At 31.6% G+C, this 25,328-nt stretch overlaps 1 protein-coding gene across 6 annotated transcripts in view; it reads right to left on the bottom strand.

Moving 5' to 3' along the window:
- Positions 1 to 25,328, bottom strand: part of LOC129966121 (potassium voltage-gated channel protein Shaw-like) — a 468,708-nt gene that overhangs the window by 36,036 nt on the left and 407,344 nt on the right. For all 6 annotated transcript variants that reach the window (XM_056080501.1, XM_056080499.1, XM_056080505.1 and 3 more), the window contains 2 exons: positions 9,358 to 9,560; positions 3,113 to 3,301 (listed from right to left, as the gene is read on the bottom strand). In XM_056080501.1, the coding sequence (XP_055936476.1) occupies positions 3,113 to 3,301; positions 9,358 to 9,560 (392 nt within the window). The remainder of the gene's footprint in view (positions 1 to 3,112; positions 3,302 to 9,357; positions 9,561 to 25,328) is intronic.

Below are 25,328 nucleotides of genomic sequence, written 5' to 3'. Positions count from 1 at the left end.
GTTTTTAATTAATAATTAAAAATCTAATTAAAAATTCAAAAAAGGGACCCCAGGTGCACATTCTCGACCTCCAAGGTATACATATACCAAATTTGGTAGCTTTAAGTCAAACGGTCTGGCCTGTAGAGCGCCAACACACACACACACACATACATATTGAGCTTTATTATAAGTATAGATTATTATTTATAATGTAATATTTTTATTAATCGTGCTGTCGTACAGGAGCATATACTTACAACGAGGAAAATGTATAAGGGTTTATAAAATAAGTCTTCTTAAATTCGTTTTTATTAATAGAAAAGATAATTTTTAATTCTTTGATTTCGTCTCCTGAGCCCTCTATCCACTGAAAACAGTTTTTCCGTTAAAGTATTCCCAAATTCGCAAAGAACAGTTGCAATTACTCCCTTTATTCGGGAATGATCCTAGCTCCCTCTTCAAAACTCTTCAGGAAAAATCTGAAACGAGGAGCAATTCATCCAAAAACTTTTACTGCTATAAATTGCTGAGATACATCGGTAGAAAATAAAGAGTAACGATAATTTCTTAATAATATCAAAAAAAAAATAATTTCAATGAACATAATTAATAAACAATTCTCTAGAGTGGAGTTTGTTCGTCTGAAGGCAATTTCTCGCATTTCGGAATACTACAAATTAAATTATGAATACTGTTGGAGAAATATGGGGACTCATTTCTCCTACGGTTCTCCGCATTGCCTAGGTGCTCAAATGTCGTTGCCATCGCTGAAGCGAATCACATATAAGCATGATTTCAAGTTGGCGTTGGATGATATCTACTAGGGACACTTGGAGTTTTCCTTTTATTAAAATATTTATGCATTTGTCTCATTCAAATCCTGTTTCTATTGATAATCTCTTCTAACAGGATAACCAGTTATTTATCGTCCAAATCTTTTGTGAGAGTAGACAAAGAACGAGGCATTGAAATTCAGGATGAGATATTGATATAATTAGAAATGTTTTGTGTAGCAGAAGGAAGTCCAATTCCATGTTTCCAAATTAAAATTTATAAACACTGTCATCTCTCAGTAATCCAATAGATAACAACAGGATTGCCTAGTTAACAAAACCTGGTTTAGCGGAGATTTATTAAAAGGAGGGGGGGGGGACCGCATTTGGAAAGCAAAAGCTGTGTTTATCACAAACCAGCGTGAGTGGTCTCTTCAAAGCTTTATAGCAAACTCTCTAACAAACTTGTCCTGCCAGAGACTGCCTTATAACGCATTGGAGTACAATAGTTACAAAATATTAACTTTAAGCATTCATTTTTTACAGAATATATCTAGTCATCATTGGCGAGTTACTTGGCGATTCATCCATAGCATGCGTTAATAGTGTCCAAGAACAGAATTTGACACATTTTTCTCCCTCGATTAAAATAAAAATTTGGCTACACTTTTAATCACAACATCCCATACTTCATTTAATAAATATAAAGCACTACGTTTTCCTGATTCTGAAAGTACAGTTCGATCGACAGTCAACCCATCATTGGATTTCGCACAAACTTTGACAGTTGTCTACATTTTAGATTTTAAAAATGTGTACAGAATTTTATCTATTGAGCTCTCTTCATTTTATAATTATCGTGTATCCTCTGAACTGATTTTACTGAAATTTCAAGAAATCTGCAAATTTGGTATAAAGATCGTATAGCAAATTTCAACCATCTAGCTCAAAATATTTTTGAGTTATCTTTGTCACGGAGAGATGCGTTTTTCGAACTTGGGGAGAATGGAAATTCTTCAAAATCGTAAGTTCTAATTTTTTGATGATTACTGTTCTTTCTCTATACTACGCATGCGTGAAGGTGAAAAATTACAAATGAATCAGAAAATTGTGATATATGAAGTAAATATCACAAAATGTAATTGCAAACACGAGTATTGTCACTTCAAGGTCAATGGTATCAGCACGTCACTGATTGTTTGCTTTCCTGCGTAAACAGCATCGAAGTTGTCGGATTGATCGAGACCAGATTTCGTGACAACTGAAATTCGTCACACAAGCAAGGAACGACAGTTTCTCATAACCTTGAAAATATTTTCCATCTTTATTGTCGTTTCCTCAAGCAGCGAATGTACTAAAATCATGAAGACAAAGCTCCTCACTCTATAGATCCTCGTTCGAATGTCTACACTGTCCAGTGCCAGAACATTTGATGGAGGCCATTTTCACATTTCTTTATCAGGTGCCCTTTGTTTTGTTATCAGTTATTATTAATAATGACCGGCAATTATTGATACTCACCGATTACTCACATTGACCGTGACAGTTATAATATCGCTATTTGGGATTAGTTCATTCACGTGCAATTATTAACCTATTCAACTTATCAACCAACATGTTATGATTCGGAACTCGTTTGGGAAACAGTTTATTTTTGCACAACACAAAACAGAGAATTTCACGAAGCTATTTACATAATGAGGATAGAAACTGATCAGAGTATTTACAGATGAAGTAGACTGAAATGGATCCAATGATCCGTACATCAAAGAGATGAAATAACGCAACACAATACTTTTCTGTATCATCATTCTGTACCATAAAGGCGTTCAGTCTGAAAGACTTGTTTTTGCTAATCTTTTGTAAACTTCTTGTTTTTAATAACTGAGCAGCGAGTGCTTTTAGCTTTTTTAGTTTTAATGAACGTCCCATTTTAAAGCAACACTAGGGCTATTTTGGGACGGACCTCGTCCTTTTGAACCGCGGTCAGATGACAAGGGCAAATGCTGAGCTGGCACCCCCTCTCTAAGCTTCCACACCACGCCAGACGAGCGCATACACATTTAATGTACACCAGACCCACTTACAAGAAGATTTTTCGGTGGAATTGGGTCTCGAACCTCAAACTTCCGGTTCCGAAGCCGAGACCTTATCACCAGACCACTGCAACCCGAACAGCGGGTGGAGTAGTTTGGTGAGAACCGGCATAAAACAACTCAACGGAAGGTATGAATGGCCCTCCACCTGATATCCGCAAATATCCTTTGCATAAATAATCTTAAATGATTACAATTACAGGGGCTAATGGCTCTATGTTGTCGGAAAATGCAGGTAAGATCTACAAAAGTGCCGCCTACCTGAAAATCCTGATGATGCTGAAAAAATCGAGGATATCCGCCTTTTCGAGATCTGAGGCGAGTCTCTGTAGCAGCATGTCCGAGTAGAAGGACATGGTGGCGATGAAGTCTATGATGTTGATGGGGGCGGTCATGAATTCCATCTTCTTAGGGCTCACCAGGAAGCGAGAGGCAATTTCGAACGAGAACCTGAAAGAGCACATTGAATAAACAATCCGATGAATTAATCAGGATCGATCATGTCATTTGAATGGGTTTTTTTATAGATGAATGACAGAAAATATTGCACACGCTTTTGAATTGAATAGTTGGAAATAAACTTGAATGAAAGTTCTTCATAGAATTATTTAAATACGAACGAAAGAACTCTCGTATAATGCGAATATGTGACAGTATTATATAATTCGAACCATTGTGACTTGTCCACACAGAACGGAACAGTTCCGTATACGGGGAAAAATAAATTTAATATTTTCATATTTAAAATTTTTTAACTCTATGAACTTATTTAAAACCTAATCAAAAGATCCGCAGTTGAATCATGTTGAAATCATGTTCGAATCGTGCGTTCGATGACATATATACCAGATAATGCTTTTTTCCTTTCATATGGAATTTATCTCCGTGTGGAAAGAGGATCCTTTTTTCTTTTGTGCATTATTTAATACTGTGGACAACAATCATTTAAATCTTTGGTTGTGTCAATTTACATATTGGTACTTTTTTTCAAATTCTTCAAAATTTGATAGGCATAATATCTTGCTTTAAATTAAAATAATTGAATTAAAATAATACTTTGGATTTTATAATTCAGTTTTTTAGTTTTATGCTCGTCCTGAAACGTTTCCAGACACGAAAATGATTGAGCGGAAATGGCTGCTTATGATTTAGTCTAATGGATAGCTCTGGTATCAAAGTCGAACCATTACTTATCTCAAACTTTAATTTTAGGACTGTAATTACTTTGAATATTTCTTTTTTCAATCTGTTGAACAGTTTACCTCTTGTTAATTATCGTATATCTTTTTCGTTGTGAATGAAATGCAGTTTCATAACTTCATGGACAAACTTAAAAAGTAGTTCAGATATCCACAAATATACTGCGTTCTATTGGCTGTGGGATCTTTCTTACAGCATATGAATTGTAATGTTATTATTGTACTATTATGAGTTTTTGTTCAATGAATGTTTGTTACCCACTTTATTTAGCATATAAATTTCTTTCACTTAATTCCATATCAATGAGTCTCCTACAGCGGTCCTTTTTTTTTCGTAAGATAAATGACTTGTTTCTGTGCACTTGTCTTTCCTTAAGTTTGCGCAGAAATTTAAACCATCCTGCATAATGTGTTGACTCGTTAAATTATGTTTAAAATCAATTATCCAGAGTCAATGCATCTTGCAATGAAAATATATAAATCGTTTGCACCTTTCGTATTCGTTCAACATTCAAACTGATCTTAGTCTTTCAAAATAATGATAAAATGTTATGGGTATGTTCAAAATGTCTTTTAAAGAAAAATGTTGAATGTTAGAACAGAGAAAATAATGGATACAACATTAATAATGTGTTTGACACCATTAACAGTGAATTTGCGTCTTAATTGCCTATCAATGTCCAAATCGCTATCCTAATGCATTGTGTTATTCTCAAGATAATTTCCATAGTGGAGGTCATATGAAAGTTTTGATTAAGAGGAAGAAATCTCAAAAATACAATAACTTATTTATTTTCTAGAATAAGAAAATCAGAAAAAGAAACCTGAATTTATACCTGGCAAATTTTTCTGACTGTGTTTCTCTCGTGTGTTACTTCTAAAACTTCTTACTTTGAAAACCTTATATATTAAATTTTCTCCCCATTTGTTTTTTAATAAAATAAAATTTGTAGCGTCTGAAACGACAACCTTGTACTATTTGCAAAGACATAAAAATTACAAAAGTTCAAATTTTATGGTAATAAAAATTTGAAAAATAAATTATTTTACAGGTGAGTGCAAGTTTTGTCTTCCGAGCCAAATAATTGCAGACTCGAAACTAAGCGAGGTACTAACTATTCATAAAATCGGTCAGACGCTCAAGGTGAAGTATTTTTAATTTGGTATGGAGATTAGATGTGCAACCTAGTGACTTCGAAAAACGGTGAAAAATGACAGGACGCAACGCTTCTTTTCGAATGGATCGTTAATTAAATACATTTTGTTTTCCCTATGATTAAATATGAGAAATGAATTTTATTTTTCTGTTTCATTGTGAATAAATTATGAACCGAGGTAATGCAGTTTTATTAAGTGATCTATGAAAGTATAGAACTACTTCATTACTTTTTTAGATTCGAAGAAACCCTAGAGTATATTTGATGTTGATATTTTCTATTTGGAGTATCGAATATAGCATAAGGAATATTCTAATTTTAGAAAGAACTCATTCGTTTATTTGAATAACGAGACAAAGAGCTTTGGCAAAAGAAATATTTAGAAAAATTACTTAATGTAAAAAAATGAAATTTTAAACTTCTCCAATTAATTCATTACCTCTTGCTGTCATAATAAGGTGAATACTTAGAACATCTTATTTTTCGACGCAACAAAACAATCCCTTTTAGCATAACGCTGCAGTAAATTTTATTCTTTGGAAAAATGTTCTTACCTTTATGTGTAATATTTATAAATATTATCAAAGAATTAATCTCACGTATACGGAAAAACAGATTTTCGAATCTTTAAAAAATTCTCTGTTGTTCTTTCAAATATCAAATATTGTAAACTTTCAGAGGTAAATTTTGACTGATTTTTGAGGGTTAGTTAGAATGTTCTTTATAATCTTGGTTGCTAAAAATGATATTATAAAAAATTTAAATGATAGAATTTTCTCTATAAGTGGCAAAATTTGTACTTTTGAATCGAGGCAAGATGACGATGTTATCAGTTGACTGTTATTCTTGAGATAAATTAATTTTATTTGCATTATTACAGTGTTCATTTGTTGTATCTAGTTGGATAAGCATTTATTTTAATATATTCAATATTATTTTGCTCTTTTAAAGAGATAATGCAAAAGTATCATGTTTTCTTGATATTGAGCAAGATGAGTTTGACCTCAGGTCATGATGGTAATTTTTGTTAAATTGTAATAAAATTTTATTAGCAGATATAAGACAATATACAAATTGAGCATTGTCAAGTAATTTTACAACAGATTGTAACGAAAATGTTATTGTTTGTTTGTTTGAGGTTTTATGGCGCAAGAGCCATGATTTTGACCACGAAAATGTTATTGAGTTTAAACTTTTTGTACAATCAAAAATTGAACAGACATTACGCTCTCTCTCAGAGTGAGCATCGCCCGTGTTATCATGTGTAGCTTTTTCAATATAGCATTCTAGTTTCATTATGGAGTGTCAAAATAAATCTCAGAAGAAATGCATAGTAATGTCTTTGGAAATTTAAGCTTATGCCATGAGTATCGGGATTTTTTAGTTTATTTCAGGAAACGAATTTCAATTTCTTCATAAGACAAAACATTTAAGCAAAATATGCAGGGTGATTCAAAATGAACGCTCCAATTTCATAAGTACACTAGGCAAAAGGTAATTAGCGTGTTCATTAAAAATGTACCTACATGTAGAGGTGTATAAGTAGGTTTTTGTACTCTCGCAAATGTTCGATACGTGTTCTGTTTGTTATAGGGCATAACATTAAATCTGTCGATGCTAACGACCGCCACTGTGATACGAGCTTTTATTGTGCGTATGTGCCTACAGGTCCAACGACTGTGACTGACTTAAAAGCCCAACTTCTATCGCCAACCAAAGAATTACAATTCAGACTCTGTAGCAAAAGGGGCACATATCGAAACTTTGAGAGGAGTACATTAAAAAGTGCTTATGACCTTTGCATATATGTACATTTCTAATGAATTCATTTATTAAGTTTTGCGTAGGGCACCAGGAAATTGGGGCATTCATTTTGTCTCACTCTGTATTGAAGAATCAATCTTGCAATTTAAAATGTTTCAATAAAAGTTTAATGTTTTTTCTCTCTAGATGATAATTGGAACTCTGATCTTTGGAACTGCAGACATTTGATATTTCAGAACTAATTTCTTATCTCGACCACAATACTCAACAGGGACTGGAAGTATTTACTTTATATTTTAGGTGGATTCCTATGAAGCTGACAGAGTATATTGAATCGTTCTTGAAAACTGTCATATTTCACATGTTTAGTAATGGAAAATCAATTACCCACATAATAATAAGGCGAAAGGAATCACTATTTGGAAGTCATCTGTGACATAGCTGTTGAATAATAATAACCGGGACGGAGTTTACATAACTGAAAGCATGTGTTTAAAGGAGCTGAAACAGTTCTTTACCTTTAAAAAAACTTATAGATTGTAACGTGCTAACTATTTAGATTGTAACGTGAATTTTTTTTTCTCAAACTGAAAAATAAGTTATCGATAATGACAACGGATGACAGAAAAGAACTGGACTCCAGACAAGTTTTGAAGTGAGACTTGGTTTCACAGAAGAACAGCCAGAAGTTTTTCAGGTCACAAACTTAAAGAATATTCCGACAGTGGATGTTCTTGAACCCTTTATTGTTATCTCATAAACACGAGTTTTTACTTGTTTAAACAATATTTAATGTACAGTTTTCTCTAGTTGGATTAATTCATGCATTTGATACTCCGATTTTTCTCCTTCAATAAGATATCACTCCGAAAAAAATTTTTAGGATGGAGAACTCTATTTCACTCTAGCGTCCAAGTCCAAAAGTTAGTATCGATCAGGAGCATTTCTAAAAAGTTAGTTTAGATTTGAGTTTAGAATCGATCCTATTGCTCCTGATGTCAAAGTAACTGATTAATCATATTTTCCAGAATCGTCTGCTAACAAAACGAGTAAAATATAATATAAAAAATTTAAAACTCAAAGATATTTTAATGGCTGAAGTGTTTTCTTAAAAGAACGTGTTTTTTTACTGCCTGTATTTCTGCTATTAGTTCTTAACTTTATAACTAGAATATAATTTATTAGCTAAGTTTATCAATAGTTTTCCTTAAACAAAGATATTAAATGAAGTAAATATTTTTTTTTAAATTTTTTGCCATGCATATGTATCAAACTTTATTAATTTATTCACAAGATGGTGCATATAGATTATGGTGATAATTAAAAATTCCATAATAAAATTATTTTACGAATTTTTTTTGGATCGATTTGGAAGGAATGTGCGACTGGAAATTACAAGCCGATTTTGATGAAATAATTTTAATACTCTTAAGAAACTGAATACGTAAACACTTATGCTTTTATAAAAAGATAGAAAATTTAAAATTTTGAAAAACTGTCCATTTTTATCAAGTTTTTCGATTTTTTGGCTGCATTTGGAAGTGTCCTTTATCGTCTTTATTAGTTTTTCCCTCTTTTGTTGTTGTCGTTGTTGTTGCTTACCCTCAAAAGATCTGACATATGTCAGATCAGCTCCAGTAGGTGGTTGACCGCCAAAAAAACTGTAATAATAAGGAGATCGAATATTAAGTCTCCCTTGGAAAGTCGGATGTAACTCAGAATGTGATCCAGTGAAGTTGGATAATCACAGCATTTTTTACTAATTTGATGGATTTTTCTACCACTTTCAAAGGAAGGACACTTAAGGTGGCCACTTTTTAGTCTAGCCAGAGCAGTCTGGGAGCCTCGGTCACATTTGATTTCCACCAGTGGATGTTCACGTGTACCATAGATGTGCAGGTGGAATACGCCATATTAAATTTTCTTATTTCACTGACAACATTTTCGAGAAATTTTGAATTTTTCGTTTCATATAGCGACAAAGGAATAAAGGACATTTTGATTCTTTTTCGGCACACTCCAGCTAATTCTGCTAACAAATGAGCACATATGGGTACTACTTCGTTTTCGAAATATATTAGGATTTTCTATAAAAACTATACTTATTTTGCTGGTTTCTTTAATGATTGTGTATTAATGCTTTTTTTTGTTAAGCATTTAATATATTAAAAAAGTATATTTAATTTGCCAAATGCCATACATCGCAATCCCACATTAGGCACTTTGAATTGAATTATAATGTTCGATTATCCTTATATCAAGAAATATACTGACAATTTTTTATGATAGTTGATATCAATATAAATCGTGCGTACCAACCTTTATTGAGTACAATCGTCGAAAAGTAGGTACTAGTTTGAGGATGCAGAAAAATAAAAGTATTTACCAGGCATTGCAGACGCTTTCGACGTAGAAAAAGGCTTCGTGTGCCTCCGTCTTTGTCTTGTCCAGTGTCCAGAGGGCAGTCCCGTTGGGCGGTTGGTGAATCGTCCGATTTACGATGACCGGGACGCGCATGTTAGGGTGAGTCTTCAGGCAAAAAGTGACGATTGATACGCAGATGAAGAACACAGATACTACGGCCACCACCTGCATGAAAAAAAGGAAACGTTATTAGTGACGCATTCCGGGTTAATTTGTAGGATTAACAGATAATAATTTATTACTAACATTAAAGATGAATGTGAGTGCAAATGTGTATTGGCCCTATACAAGTCAGAACGCATGACTTACAACTACCAAAAATAGTCCACATATATCTTAGGGGGTGATAATGTGCAACCCAGAGCGATTTTTTTTGAGGTTTTTAATTACAATTTTAATTAATCTGGATTTTGGCATTTCCTCACAATAACTTCCGAAATTATTTTGGCACCAAAATAAATTTTACATCGCTTCAATCGTTTTTATATCGCTTTTTGATAATACCCATTTATTAGTTGTGCGAATTTTTGCTGGATTTTCGTATTTTTTAAAAAATATATATTATTGTCCGATTTCCATCAGTAGATTACACTGTTGCCCTGAAGTTCAAACGGTTTTCATTGTGCTCTCAACTATCCGATTGCATGATTTTCTTTCATTGTTCAAAGTTAAAGAAGGATTTTGTTTGATATCTTTGTAGTTTACGAAACCTTTAAAAACGCGAAGTCACAATATCGCGAAATTTACAACGTAGATAATCCACATAAGTGTATTTTTAATAGCAACATAATGTCACGTGACTGATCACCATTACTAAGTTTCATGTGCATAATGGACCGAGCACATGTAAGATAAAATAACACATCCTTATTGTATGGCAATTTCATGACATAATGGATATGAAGTCATAGCTAAATGATTTTGATGGAATCAAAGATATCCTATATGAATGATGAACCAGCCGATCGCCAAATGTTAGCAATATAGGACAGTTATAATATAATAAATATCATGTAGTAGTATAAAGTAAAAAATTTTCGTAGTTAATATTTTTATTTTCAGCCTAATAAAGTTAATAATATTATAGTAAGAATTCTGAGGTTTCCATAAAATGAGATAATCCTTTTGTTTTTATACTTTAACAACATGCGCATCATAATCCTATTTGGGCATGCCATTTAGTATTCAGTTGCATCCGTTCATTGAATGCTTTTTATATCTTCTACTACTAAATTATTTATATTGGATTCCAAAATTAAAATTGCGTTGTCTTGTCATGATGTGATCGTAAGAAGCTCCATTATTCACAAATATATTATAATGAACATTATAAAGTATTTCAGTATTAAAAAAGACTATATTAACAATTTTCTCCTAAAGGAACTTATATGCACGCAGTTTATAAATTCAGATCAGTATGAGTTTAAAGACAGCTTGTAAAATATCAAGAAATTGCTAAAGAGCCATATAACGTACAATTCCGCTTTGAACTTTACGCATTAGGAATCTGAAAATATAGTTCGAACCTCAAACTTCACTTCTTGTTTCCAGCTTGATGAACATCGCAGCTCTAAAGGGGAATCTTCCTTATTTAAAACCGAGCGGGAGTTCAAGGTGAAGAATGAATATCAATGCTCACTTTGCAGTAATAAATAAACCCAGACAGGCCCTGGACGGGAATATGAGCCGCCATATATATGCAAATTGCCGACGCACGTCAAAGCTTTAAGCCGCCGCCGCCGCCAAAGACCATTGCAAGTATTTCCAGTTATGAATATTATATACAGGGAAATAAAATGGCCGCTTCTTTCGCCACTATTATATTCGTTTTTCTCTGGAAGAAATACGTTTTTGAAGGCCTTCAGTTATGTCTTTTTTTTATGCGTGATGAAGTTTAAGTTAATTGCTGAGGTGAAGTTCCGAGTAATAAAAGGTCGAAACTCAATTTCCTACTTGTTCTCCTTACCTTGTTCCGAAAGAAGGAGGTTATTTTATTAACTTTTTTTCTTGCATTCTCCATACTTCTTATATAATGCACTGTGGTTGCTTAGAAATAGTAGATTATATAAAGTGAAATAAATATTTAAGCTCAAAATTTGCACGAATTTGAAAATGGCACAAAACCTTTAGTTTGGTTTTTGTAATGATAGGTGTCATGTGCAGCTGACACAGTCCTCATTTCCGGCTCTTAAATTTTTACCATCGAGTGATTTTATTAAATCTCTTAATATTTGATCTGATTGTTTAGATTATAGACCTCAATTCCAAATGTTTGAATGATATTGTGACATTATGCATTGCAATCAATATATGCATTGCAACTGCTTCTCGTGGCTGGCTTGAAAATGTTTGGTTCCCAAAAGAAAATTTTTAATGTATCTCAACCATACTCTCTATGAAAATTCGCAGGTTTCGGTTCTCGAATCTACGATCTTCCGACTTTGAAAACCAAATTATTGCCACGTAATCTTGATTTTTTTTCAATGAGGATTGAATAAAAAGTTTCATTAAAATGTTTATGTATTTAGTTTTCATGAAAGTGCGCGGAGGGGAAAATAATAAAATATGTTCGCTTACTATATTAAAGTTAAATAAAGCTCAAAGTCACTCAAATATAGCTGCATATGCGATCTAACGTCTAACTGCTTTTTCCTTATGTGACAAAAATTGCAATTTTTCGCAAATGCAATCAAAATAGCTTAATTTGCAATATGATGTCACGTTCTTTTCATTTTCAAAGAATGAGAAAATGTGAAACATGTGAAGGTGAAAAAGAATGAGAAAATGAGATATGGTGCATTTGATGCTAAAATCTATTAAGTAAAACACTTCAAACATTCCCATTTTAATCAAACACTTAAAATTTGATACCTTTTTATAATAAAAGTAAAAAATTATCTCAATTTTTGTTAGCATTTTCAATTATATTGCTTAGTAATCAAGTTCATATTCACATACGAGATCGGATATGCTACGTGCACTGGGATGTATGAGTGAAAGGGCTATATATTCCATCTGTGCTACTTCAAAATATTCGGATCATATTCAACGAGCAATTTTTAAACTCTTTAAACACTCACATACCAGGGAAAAAATATAGTTACAATATTTTCATACGGTTTAAATGGAAAAATTCAAATGTACGAATTTCTCAAAAATCATTCATTTATAGTAATTTGAAAGCTGCCCACAAATAACTCTATTTTTAGAATGGAATGTATAGAAAGCAGAACGTATCGAATTTGAAGCCTTTCGCTCGACAGATAAGGGAGCTTTCGATTTTCGGGTCGAAATTTTAGTTCGTTCCATTTCTGTAAACAGAAAATTCGAATCTGAATTCAATTTCTCCTAGTGGTAGATACAAAGGAATTCAGAATGAAAATCCAGTTAAACGATTCAAAAAAGAATTTGTGCGTGGGATTTAAATGGCGTAGAGATAACGTTACCGATTTCTTTTTTCATTCCACACCCCAACCACCCTAGTCAAATGAAGTTCTTTATTACATTCATTGATTCCATCATCAAAAAGGAGGCTCCTATAAGTGGGATTTTTCAATGCTCTCAGATTGGCATTTTCCCTTTCATTGTTTGATTCAAAAACCATGCTTATTAGACACAAAATTGACAGGAATCCAGAGTTACCCAATTTTTCATATAGTTGTTTCTTGTGCAGCACGTTTTCGAAAATTTTCATCAAATATTTTATTAATTAATGATTCATTTTAGCGTTTTATTCCAATAATATAAGGGCACCTGATCCCAAAAAAACTCATTATATTACACTCAAGTTTTATTTTTAATTAACTTGTCAACCATACGATTTTTAATTTTGATTTTTTTAAAAAAAAATTTAATAAATTTTCTAAAATATATTTTGAAACACAATTCGTTATAATACTTTAATTTGTCACCCATTCATGCATAGTACTTATGGTATAGACCCTGGAGGTATTCTTCGATTCAAGAGTAAACCTACAAAAAGGTAAAAAAAAGTAAGAAAAAAACAGAGGTCTCTCTCCCTTTTCTTTAGTGTACGCATTCATGCGTTTACTTTCAGAAGGGCCGGATGCGCTTTTCGAAATGCCATCCTATTCCGAAAGGGATTATTTGGGTTTTACCAAACAATACGTTTTAGAGAACTCGGTTTTATTCATCAATATTTTTGGAAGTTACTAGAGCCATGGAGCAAAGGAGACCATTTGTGAGGAACAATAACATTCGGAGTCAAACCAATTTTGTTTTATAAAATTTTTCATTTGCTTACACTGCAAAGTAGAAAAAACAGTGGGGATGGGTCTTTTTTTTTTTTTAATTTTTTCGAGTGCTCTCTAATAAAGGTGTTCTCCCAGAGAGCGCCTTGCACTGCTTGCAATCATTAAGAAATATTAATCTTATGGCATGAATGTAGCATTTCATTCTCTCCTGGATGAGTTTATTGGAGATTAGCTTCTGGCATGCTGTTAATAGTATCAAAAAATCGAATTTCTGTGTTAGAAGTGATTTCCTCAATGAACCAAAATAAAAATTTGATTAAAAAAAACTACCCTTGTAGTCACAAAATTGGATGCAGTTAAATCCTTGTGCTTTTGAGTTATCGTATACGCATTCTTCTGAAAGGTAGTCGGTCAGCTGCTTGTTGGATTTGGTTCAACCTTTAACAGGTGTCTTCACAAAGGATGCCTTGAATTTCATCCATCTAGCTTTCTTTGTTTTTGTAATTAACTTATATTCGAGTAGCGCGACGGACATATTTCTACTGAATTGATTTGGCTCAAAATTTGCAAACGTGATGTAAAGACCATGCACCGGATGTCCTCCTTTTAGCTCAAAATGTTTTTGAGTTACCTTGATCACCCACAGACAAATAATATCAAAAATTCATTTTCGAACTCCGAGAGGTCTAAAATGTAGAGATTCGTCAAAATCTAAGAGTAGAATATTTTTTCTATACTTCGCATACAAAAAACGTAAAAAAAGATGAAAACAAGGAAGCAGTTGTTCAAATAAAATATTTGCTTTTGAAGGCATGTTAAATGCTCCGCTTTTTTTATTTATCAAATAAGTCTATTTCCAGACACCTGAATATATGATGTATAAAGAATAAATAAAATAAGATTCGAAAAATTTCACAAAAATGAGGAATTTAAAGGAGTCAGTACTTATCATTTACGGATCACTTCTTATTTTTAAATCAATTGCATAAATTGACAATCAAGATAATTTATTTAAGATAGTTCCGTTTTGAAACAAAAGATTGTAGAAAAAGTGGTATAATAATGAATCTTTATTTTAGTTCGTCAACGGATTCTGAGACGACTCCATCTCATTAAGGGGTGAGAAGCTGAAAGATGTGTGCATTTCCGGTATTCCCTTTGATCTTGGATTTTTCCCTATTAGATACTAGTAAATGAAAACATCTTCTCCTTTCATTTTTCCTTTCACCCCTATTTTGAAGAGTTAAACCCATCCTAACGCATGCGCGAAAACGCGGAGGGTTTGACAATCCGTTGCTGAACTATACTAAATTATTTTCGCTATTTTATCGATAAACACTGCGTGTTTTACTTCAACAGTCCTCAAAAAAGATAGCACCATTTGGGAGAGGAGTGTCTAACCAGTTTGTTGGCATTTATAATGGAAATAATTCATTCTAATGCAATACTCGTCAAAATACATAACATTTATTTAAATTTTAAATTCATTTTGCTTCTCCCATGAAAGAGAAGAAAACGGCAATTCAGATGACATTTTCCTTATGCATCAAAATATTCATGTGCTTTAGGCTCTCATCCTTTTCAACAGTGGAAGTAGCATTAAAATCAGTCAAATTGCATTCAAATTACTGAATGATATTTTGATGAATGGATCGATTGATTTATAATATATATATTTTTTAAGAAAAAATTCACTTTGCAGTTACCTAATCTTTATTTCAAAAGATATGAAATTTAACGATTTTTTAAAAATATTATCACGGAAAGATAAAAACAAATAGTAAGCAAACTATGAATTGAAGTTACGATAAATTGCTTTGGACACTGAAGGGATAATATTCGAATTGATACTTTTTTTAAACAAAAATAAATTTTTTGAAAGATGAAGGGGAAAAAATGAATACACCATTTAACCCTATTTCAAAATGTTTCTATCAACACTCACGTGATCGAATAATCATAATTTACGAAATCACTGCAGTTTTAAAAAAAAATTCAGAGCTTACATTTTATACATTATTGCTTCAGCAAAATGTTTTTTTTTTCACGAATGTATATGCGTTTGTTTCATGAGTAAAGAAGAAAAAGCTTCATAATGTTAGAAGTCAAAAGCAGCAGATGTAAAATTCCAGTGAAAATAAATAAGTTGAACTAAAAAGAACAATATACTTAAACTCGGAAAGTTGAATTAGTTTTCAGTTCACCAAAGTCCTTTGATTTCTTTAAAGTGTTTGCAACAAAAGCTGTTCGGTTTCATGGTTTAAAAAAAAAAACTTGCTAGAGAAATGTCTGATGTGCAATTTAAAAGGTCATTTTGAAAGAAGAGGGATTAAAGAAAAGAAAAAGAAAAACAGAGCAACTTAAAAGTAGAAAAGTGTAATTCATTTAGAAGAAACTATAAGACTAATTTCTTCGTTTTCAAGAGAAAAAGCGTGTAAATATACAATAGGAAAAGTAAAAAATTGTTGTTTGATATGAGATCTAGTTTTTGTACCAAAGAATCAATTATTTTTACTATTGTTTTTCTCTTAAAATTGGAAAAGTTTTCCTTATAAGTTTAGTGGAAAATATTATTTTGACAAATACATGAAAAAATTATTTTAAGAAAAAGTACAAAGATGATGAAAAAGATAATTCTTATTTGGAGAAAGAACAAAACGTGCACTTAAATGTAGATGTATTTCGTCTAAGTATAATACTTTCATTTAAGTTTTACCTATCCTCAGTTAATTGTATTTTTATTTTAAAATTAATTTGTTTGATCAATTAAAACGTTTTGATTTTACCAACTTTGGTCTGTTGAGGTCATACACATTTTTTTCCAGTTTCAGAATGAAGACTTCGTGCTACTAATATTTTGATGCATGAAGATCTGATATTTGCAGCAAAAATGCTACTGGTAAATATATTTATTTATTGGGGTAATCATTTTTTTTAAAGGAATGGTTTTTAAAAATATATCGTGCTATTTGAGCCTTTAGTATTGTAGAGATTTTATGATATTTTTCACATAAGTAACTGTCAGTTAGATTATGGCATGCATAATTTTTCAAAATCAAAGCTGAAGAATGAAAAATTTGAAACTAGTTGTAGAAAATATCGCAGGATATTATCAGGTAATATGAATTTTGATGTGCATATAGTTCCTTTTCTAAGTTTATTGAAGTATTCATATGTTATGTTTTTTTTGTACGTAACATATTCAAATCTATTTTCAAGTTTTATTTATTAAAATATAGTAAAAAACTTTTAGATAATATAAAAATAATAAGTAAATTCGTTTAATACAGAATATTTCACTTTTTCTACATTTAAGTAATATTTTTAGCCCCTTTAAAATGACGAGTTCAGCTCTTGAATATTCTTGGTTAAACTGGCGATGACGAGTTGCTTCAGCCAGAAAGTATTGAGAGTTGATACTTTTTATGAAAAGTTTTATTTTTGACAAGTTTTTTTTTTTCTTTTCACCCCCGTCCCCCTCTCTGAGCAATGCTGACTTAAAATATATTGCGATTCAAGTGGTTAAGAATAAGGGATTGCAGTGGTTTGATGATAAGATTTCGCCTTCGGGACAGGAAGGTTAAATGTCTTCCGAAGAACTGCTGTGTAAGTGGATGGTGTGGTGGGAAAAGGAGGTAACGACTCAGGTGTTGTCAGATCATATAACAGAGTTCAAAATTACAACGTTCCTTTGCAAAAGAGGTCTTATTGCTTTAAAACGGGACGTTAATATAACTAAATTATTATATAATCAAAATTATTATGCATTTTCCTTTATTGAAAACATTTCTTTCTGTTAATAAATGCCATCAAAAATAGCTCCATTTGGAATTTATTCGTGATCACATTAACCGCTTTCCACTTAATTGGCGTTTCTTTCAAAATTTTGAGAACCTTTTGTGGAATATATTCGTTTGCCTTCTTCGAGAGAATTGTACTTTTATGAATATGTATGTTCTCATGAATACGTTGCGCGGTGCGACTAATTTAAAAATGAAAGCATATCTTCACCTGTAATGAAGCATTTCCATTCAACTGATTGCGCTTTTGTGCGTAAACTTTTGTTTCCTAATTTCGAAATCTTGGGTGACACAGATCCTCCTTATTGCAGGACATGTTTAAATTCAATACATCCTTAAAACTCCATTAAAAAAAGAACAAATCATCACAAAAAAGTTGTGATTTGCAGAAATGTAAATGCTTTAATGAGACAGACATTCGTTAAATAAATTTATATTTTGCAAGATCGCGAATTCAATTGACTTTAAGTTTTATCTTTTGGGGACGTTTTTAATTAGAAATTTCTTTTTATGTAAAACAAATCTTTGATTCTACTCTTGCAAATCGAAATTGCTTAAAATTCTTTTTTTTTTCCATTTTAATGATTTTCAAAACTTTAACGAACTCAAAGGTAAAAGATGTGGACTCTGAATATGAAACTGGTGCATGCTGCATTACTAAACAATTGGAATTTGCTATTCCAACGTGGATAATTAATTCTCTCTCTATTCACATTGAAGAGATATTTACTAGTCTCTCTTTTTATGCTAAGGCAAAGATAGCAGATGGTTGTATTATGTTTTTTCCAAATGTACAAAAATCATGCAGCAGTGATGAATCACACCATCTATGTGAGAGTTGACACATGCATCCATGATGATTATTTTGTAATAATGTTAATTCCGTGTTGCTATTTACAACAGACAGATATTCAGAGACACATGAGAGCCAAGTGCCATGGTAGGATTGCTTCAATTTGAATATGTTTGAAAATCCAGGAAACGCATTCAATTTCGGCGAAATTCCACTTTTAAGAAGATATATTGGAATTCTTTAAATGGGAAACTCTTTTTGAAAGAAGCCATTATTACAAGAAATGAATTACGCTTGGTATATTTCACTCCGTTTAGTAATTTATCTATATATTCCTGCATTTCAGAATTTAATTACACATCTAATGAAAAGACTACATTCATATCAGTGGAAATACAAAGCAGTTGAAAAAAAAATCTTTCGTCTTAACCGCTCAAAGGATATTTCGAAGTTTGTTAGTTAAATGTATACGCTCGAGATTATGAAGGTTGAAAATAGTAGAGTTACGGTTTTGGTTGCAGTGAACAAATTTCCAAGTTTTCGAATAGCAACATCCATTTTTTTCCTGCGCTAATTGAGCAGTGCATATTTAATGATTTTCAAAGAAATTGTCGGTAAAGCACTGCTGGCATAAAACATTTGCAATGAAGATCTTTGTACAGGTCCACTGACAGATAGACGGGCATATTAACGGACCTTGCATAATTCGCAGGAACAGACTTCGGAATACCAATCACCATGTGCAGAACATAACTTGAGAGAAACCATTAATAAACAGTGTGTGAGGATTGTTTTTTGAATCGGGTGTATGAATGTGCCAGAAAAATGATATTCACAGGGAAACTAAGAGGCAATTTGATAAATTTGTTTCTTTCTGAGCTGGCTGCCAAAGCGGTACGAATTTATAAACGAAGTAATAATCTAAGTTCAGGCACAGGTTTTACATGAAATTTGGTAAAAAAAAATATCGGATAAGCATTTTTGATTGAAAACTATCAAGAAGACCGTCTGTTTTTAACGAAATCATTGTAGAACAGCATAATGTGATTACTGAAAGTGCATTACATTCTGCCAAGAATTATGTTCCGCAATTTGGATGCACCGAAAACGGCAGTCCTGAGCTCTGCTTTACGGTATGGATTCCAGGGCGTCCATATGTCGCAACTTGAAGACGAGCAACAGCTAATTGTTTTCCTTTTCAAATATGAGGAAGATAGCAGGTCGCTGTTGCTCATATTATGGGTGGATGGGACACACTTCTTCTAAACAGAAAATGTAAACTTCAAGAACAACGCAAATCCACGAGTGCTTTTACATCAAACGAAATTGAATGTCTATGTGATGCAGTATCATAATCACATTCGTTCTCTGTCCTTACTTCTTAGAAGAGGTCCTTTCAACAGGTATAAAAACACTCTCCCTAAGCAGTGCTTGATAATCTTGTAAAATAACGTAATCCCAGAGCTGCCGTAGCGAAATGTCGTTAATGACATTGCATAACAGAAAACGTAACCATGTGTTTGCGACAACAGCATAGATGAAGTCACTCCCTGTAACCAGAGTTCTAGCAAAGTGATTCCGATGGATTTCTGGTTTTGAGGTTATCTGAAATCTAAGATCAAAAAGATATGTAAAAATTGAAAAATTCCGTAAAACGTAAAGTTTTACAGTTTTCGCCTGCGATGTTGTGTTCGTCATTGTTATCAATAATCTCCAGCATTCAATGCGATATAGTCTGTTAAATACATTGAAAACGTGTAATTCCAATAATTTTTTCCCTTCTTCTCTCATGGTGTCATTAGTCCTTCACATTTTTTTTAAAATTTTTTTACTCCATCAATTTTTATCACACGTCTATAGTTCCAATGTCATTTATGATTTTTATATTCAGTGATCAATGTGTGCAGAAGAAAATTGAGTGTTGCCATTCGAAAATTTATAAATTTATTCACTGCAATCTTAACCATGAAAATTCTCTCTCTGACAACATCGGACACACGTTTTCATATAACATTAATTGAATTTTTTTTTAATTTATAGGGCGGATAATCTGCTAGGAGTTTATATATATGGTTAGGTTTTTATGACCATTCAGTATTTCTCTTCTTTAAATTTGCAATAATTTTTCATTAATGTTTTTCAATAAAATTATTATTCGTCTACTGAAATACCAGCTTCACCTTTGAATAAAAAAAAATAACATTGGTATTTCAAAATATATCTCCATATTTTGAAATCTTATAATCCAAGATAAGATTTCCACGAAAAAAGCTTATCTTGTGTGAGTTTTTGCAATTTACGGAAGAGAAAGCCGTCTCATACCCCCGTATACGTAACCATTCTGGTCATTGAATGGTTTGATGGGCATGTTACGGGAGTTTTATTAAATATCAAAATATTTACAGCAGAAAAACAAAGATAACTATGTACAGAATTTATAAATACATAAGAAATTATAATAAAATGAAACCGTTTACAAAGATTTTCTACTTTGAAAAATTAAAGAAAAATTATTTGTAATAATAATATGCAGAAAGATAAAATGTATGAAAAAATACTTGAATTCTGTGTTCACTTATGATCATGGCAGAGTAGGCGACGATGCAGTTATAAAAATCAAATAGAAAATAATTTGGTTCATGGTAACAAAGACAATCTCTTTGTGAAAGATTTTTATGAATGCAAATGTATGTGAAGAAGCTGTGGTGCCCCCCCCCCTAGTTTTTTTGAGTATGAAACGTGGCACTTGAGAACTAGGAAGGCAAGAAATTTGTTCATATATTTCAAACATTTGGGTAATAAAAATTCATGATACATTTGATTGACTAAGGGGTTCAACTATTAGCGTCTTTTAACAATAAATAAATCATCGCAGATGAAGACGATAAAATAATACACACGAGTATAATTTCCCACAAAATATGACTGTTAAAACACCCGATTGTTAGCATAGAATAATTAAGAGGCTATAGAAAAACTATCTCTTCAAAGAAAATAAAATCTTTATGGTAAAATGCTATATTTCTTTTACTATGCCATTGGTGAGAAAAAGATTGCATATGTCCAAGCAACAAGTAGAAGGTTATATTAAATTATTCATAAACACGACTGATGAAAGCAAGCGTCCGAAAAGAGAGCATTCAATGGCAATGACAGCTATTAGCTTTATATGCATTACAAAACTATTCTTCATGTTAAATCGAATAGTTTTTAAAATAGCCAATCAATCCACTATTTACCCAATTCGAAACTACAAGAGGCCTTTCTCATATTTTTACATGGTCATAACTCACAAAACTTTTTTTTTATGTTTTTAAATTTTATACTTTTGCTATGTTTAATATTTCCGGAACAAAAATAATAAAACTAACAATTGATAAGTTAATTTTTATGGAACTTTGATCCTACAGGATAAGCGTCATTAAGTTTTGCGCTTCGGAAAATAATTGACAAGATTTTATAATACTTATGATAATGAATTATGAAAATATTAACGATTGCACACTTTAGACCAACTTTTATTACCGTAAGAGAAAGTAGAAAAGTCCGGAGTCAAAAAGAAAATCTTAAAAGTGCACAAATCTACAAATAGATGAAAGTACAATGAAAATCATATAAACACAATCTTGAGCATTCATTTAAAATATATATTAAAAATTTTATTCAAACTCCATCGAACTTCCAGCACTTTGGTGAGATATGAATGTTTTATTATTGACAACCAAATTTTTGGTTAAATATTTTTTTATCTTTACTTTTCAGTGTGCTAATAAAATCACACTTGCAAAAATACTTTTATATTTGTTTTAAGCAGTATGATGAAGGAAATGAAACAGTAAATAATGGCGTCCACTAAAAAAGATTTGAAATATCGCAAGGCCTTTCATTTCTAATAACAAATATTATTTTAAAAGGAATTTATTCGTTTCAACCGCTCTCTCCTTCCAATTGACATTTCTTTCGACAATTCCACTAAACTCTGAATGGAATCTATTTAAACGCTAAAAATTAATATTCATGAATATTAACGTTCCATAGAGTACTGCTTGAAAAGGCGGTTCGGTTTATCTTTCAACAAACGAGATGGTGAAATATAAAGAGAACAACGAGAAAAAATAAACAACAACAAGCGTGTTCAGCGTCTCGAAACCTTTTGTTTCTGAATTTTGGTGATTAATCGACAAAATTTGAAAAGTCTGCTTGAAAGAATCAACTCGGTTTAAATGAGATGAAAGATTCTATACACATTTCAGTAATTTTTATATAAATGCAACGTTTGAAAGTTTCTTTCTTTATGATTTAATTTGACAAATATTGGGAAACTCTTTCAGAAAGTAAACATACAAATGAAAATACACATTATTTTCTTGATATAAATTGTGGGTACAGTAAATTCCCGATTAATGCAAAACTGGATGGCGAGGGAAATACGATAAGCAAAACCAGAAACATAAACTGCAAATTGGCAGTAAAAGGAAATAGGTTTCCCCCCAAAAATGCTTTTAAAACCTTTATATTTACAATAGGAAGCTTACTGGTGCAATTATGACTTAAAAGCAGAGTTCTATACTTACAAGCTAAATTCAACAATTGACAAAAATGCTCTCAATGAAAAAGATGAAAAAAAAAATTAAATTTAATCCCTTGCACGTAAAATATTCTTTTCATCTTCTTGAACATGATATATTTCATTTAAATATAATGTTCATTTCTGGAACATGAGAATTAATGTTAATACATAAGTTTTTATTTCAAATTCGCAATCTTTCTATTAATAATGTGTTGCATGCCTCGAATTCATTTTAAGAGTACTGGATTCTTAAAGAATCTAGTTTTTGATTTTTAAACCTTTCACCAACAAAACAAATGTGCAAAATGTTCTTATTTAAATTATATGTGATTACAATAGGAGTTTTTTTTTTATTTGTGATGCAACTAACTCTTCGTATGACCATCCTGATAAAAAAATATAATTCAAAGTTTGTTTAGTGAAAACAATTATTTCCAAACATCCTATTGTTTTCCACTAGTGATTCCAGACAATCGTTTTGAATGTCAGTGATTTCTTAATCGTAATGGTCAGGGGTAAGCATGTTTGTCACTTTGATTTGAATGATTATCAGTATACGTTTTTATCATCCCTTATTGTTTTAAATTAATCAACCAATTTTGGTATTATCTTATTAAGGTAACTAAAAATATGAAATAATAAATATTTTCTAAGCAAATCATTAAATATTACTAAATTAATATTAAATATACATTTTCTTTTGAAGTGATAATAACATCACCTCATGCCAAGAGTCTGTTTTGGATCGTTTCAACTGCTGCATGTACTCATGGACTGGAGCAGTTGCAATAATCTAAAACAGTGATATCGAAAACAAATAATTTTGTCAATTTTAATTGTAAAAGATACTTTTTATATTAAAGGGTACTTTTCATTTATTAAAAATTTTTATTGAGTATAAATAATAAAATTGTGGAACCGTATAAAAATTGAATGTTTATTATTGTTCAGAATTTTAATGCTTAGTTAGAATCAGTTTGTTATTGTTCATAAAAATAATTTATATATATCTAGTCAATGGTTGCCTGCTTTCTCCTGCCCCACTGACCACCAATTTCGACAAGAATTTTTAAGAGAATCCCCCAACTACAACCCTTTTATCGATTGCGTAAATTTTAATTTTATATGTTCATGACTTCCATAAATGTCATTGAGGGTCACTGTCGAAAAATTTCGAAATATGTCCCAAAATAAAAATTTGCTAGAAGCCCTATTCGATTTTAAAAATCTTATTCGCCGCTTTGCCATTCAGAACATCTATGCATTGTGCCATTGTGCGAATATATTTAAAAATAGTATTTTCTTTTGTTGTGATAAGAAATAATCCATCAAAGTTGATTAAATTAACACAGTTAATATGGTGGACAATCGCTGCAGTTAAATAGTAAATTGTAATATTTTGGAAAGCAATTTTGAAACAAATTACATTGAAACTTTTTTTCATTTGATTAATTTCTTTCGTATTTTTGTTACTATTGCATACAAATGAAATTAAAGAAAAACCAATATTAATATATATAGGGGCAACAACAGCAATTAATGCAGTTATGAAATTAAGGGAATTATTCTTTATTTTCGCTTTTTAATTACCTTACGTGAAAAATATTTAAAAGATCTAATGACGGAATTACGTGCATTATCATTTGATTTAATAAAGGACGCTGTTTGATGAAATGACTGAATGTAATAATTTTAAACTTAAATTAAATACAGTTTGATTAATTTTAGAATTCAAAATACATTTTAAAATCCCCTACAAAAACTGGACTTAAATTATTTTAAACTGTAAAAATATCAATTAAAGTGTTTAAAATTTACTTTTTCATTTGCTCTAGATAATGTAACCAACAATACTGAAATCATAAACGTAAGATGTAATTACGAATTTCTTTAAAACAAATTTAAATACAGGCTACAATCGGATTCATCGGAGTTTATTATCTGGCAGAAATCTCTTTAAAGTAGAGAGCTCTTACTTAAAGAAAGATAGAACGGGAAATGATAAGAAACTGGCGTTCGATAGCAGAAGACAAACGTTCTAAACGCGAGATCGATCGACACTTGACTTCTACCTTACCCCTCTAATCGTGTTCACAGATAGCTTTAACGTGTCTTATACTATCGCCAGAAAGGGAAGAACAAATGATGCACCTCATTATTAACTGAAGCATTACTCTGGAGTGTTTTGCGCTACCCCGAGTTCGAAAGAGAGAGAGAGAGAAAAAAAAAAATCGTTCGCAAGGCGGGAAAACATGGTTTCTGATTTTGCCCTTCAGGCGATGAATTCGGTATATGAAGTTGAATGGTGAAGCCGGGCATTTTAAAGGTAATTTGTCTTGCTAAAGAACAAAATGCCGTTTTATGAAAAAGAATTTCGAAGACACATTATCAGAATGACTCGTGGGAATATTTCCTTGATTTCTTTTATTTTATTACCAAAAATAAACAGCATCAAGATAAATTTCAAACGGTGAAATTTAAAATCTCGAGTTATTTTTAGCAATCTACGTCGTTTTTTTGTTTTGTTTAACTATATAGATTTTAAATTTCTTTCGA

Source organism: Argiope bruennichi, chromosome 4, assembly GCF_947563725.1.
Source record: "Argiope bruennichi chromosome 4, qqArgBrue1.1, whole genome shotgun sequence".
Lineage (NCBI taxonomy): Eukaryota > Metazoa > Arthropoda > Arachnida > Araneae > Araneidae > Argiope > Argiope bruennichi.
The sequence above is the reverse complement of the archived record's forward strand: the minus strand, read 5'-3'. Positions and strand labels throughout refer to the sequence as shown.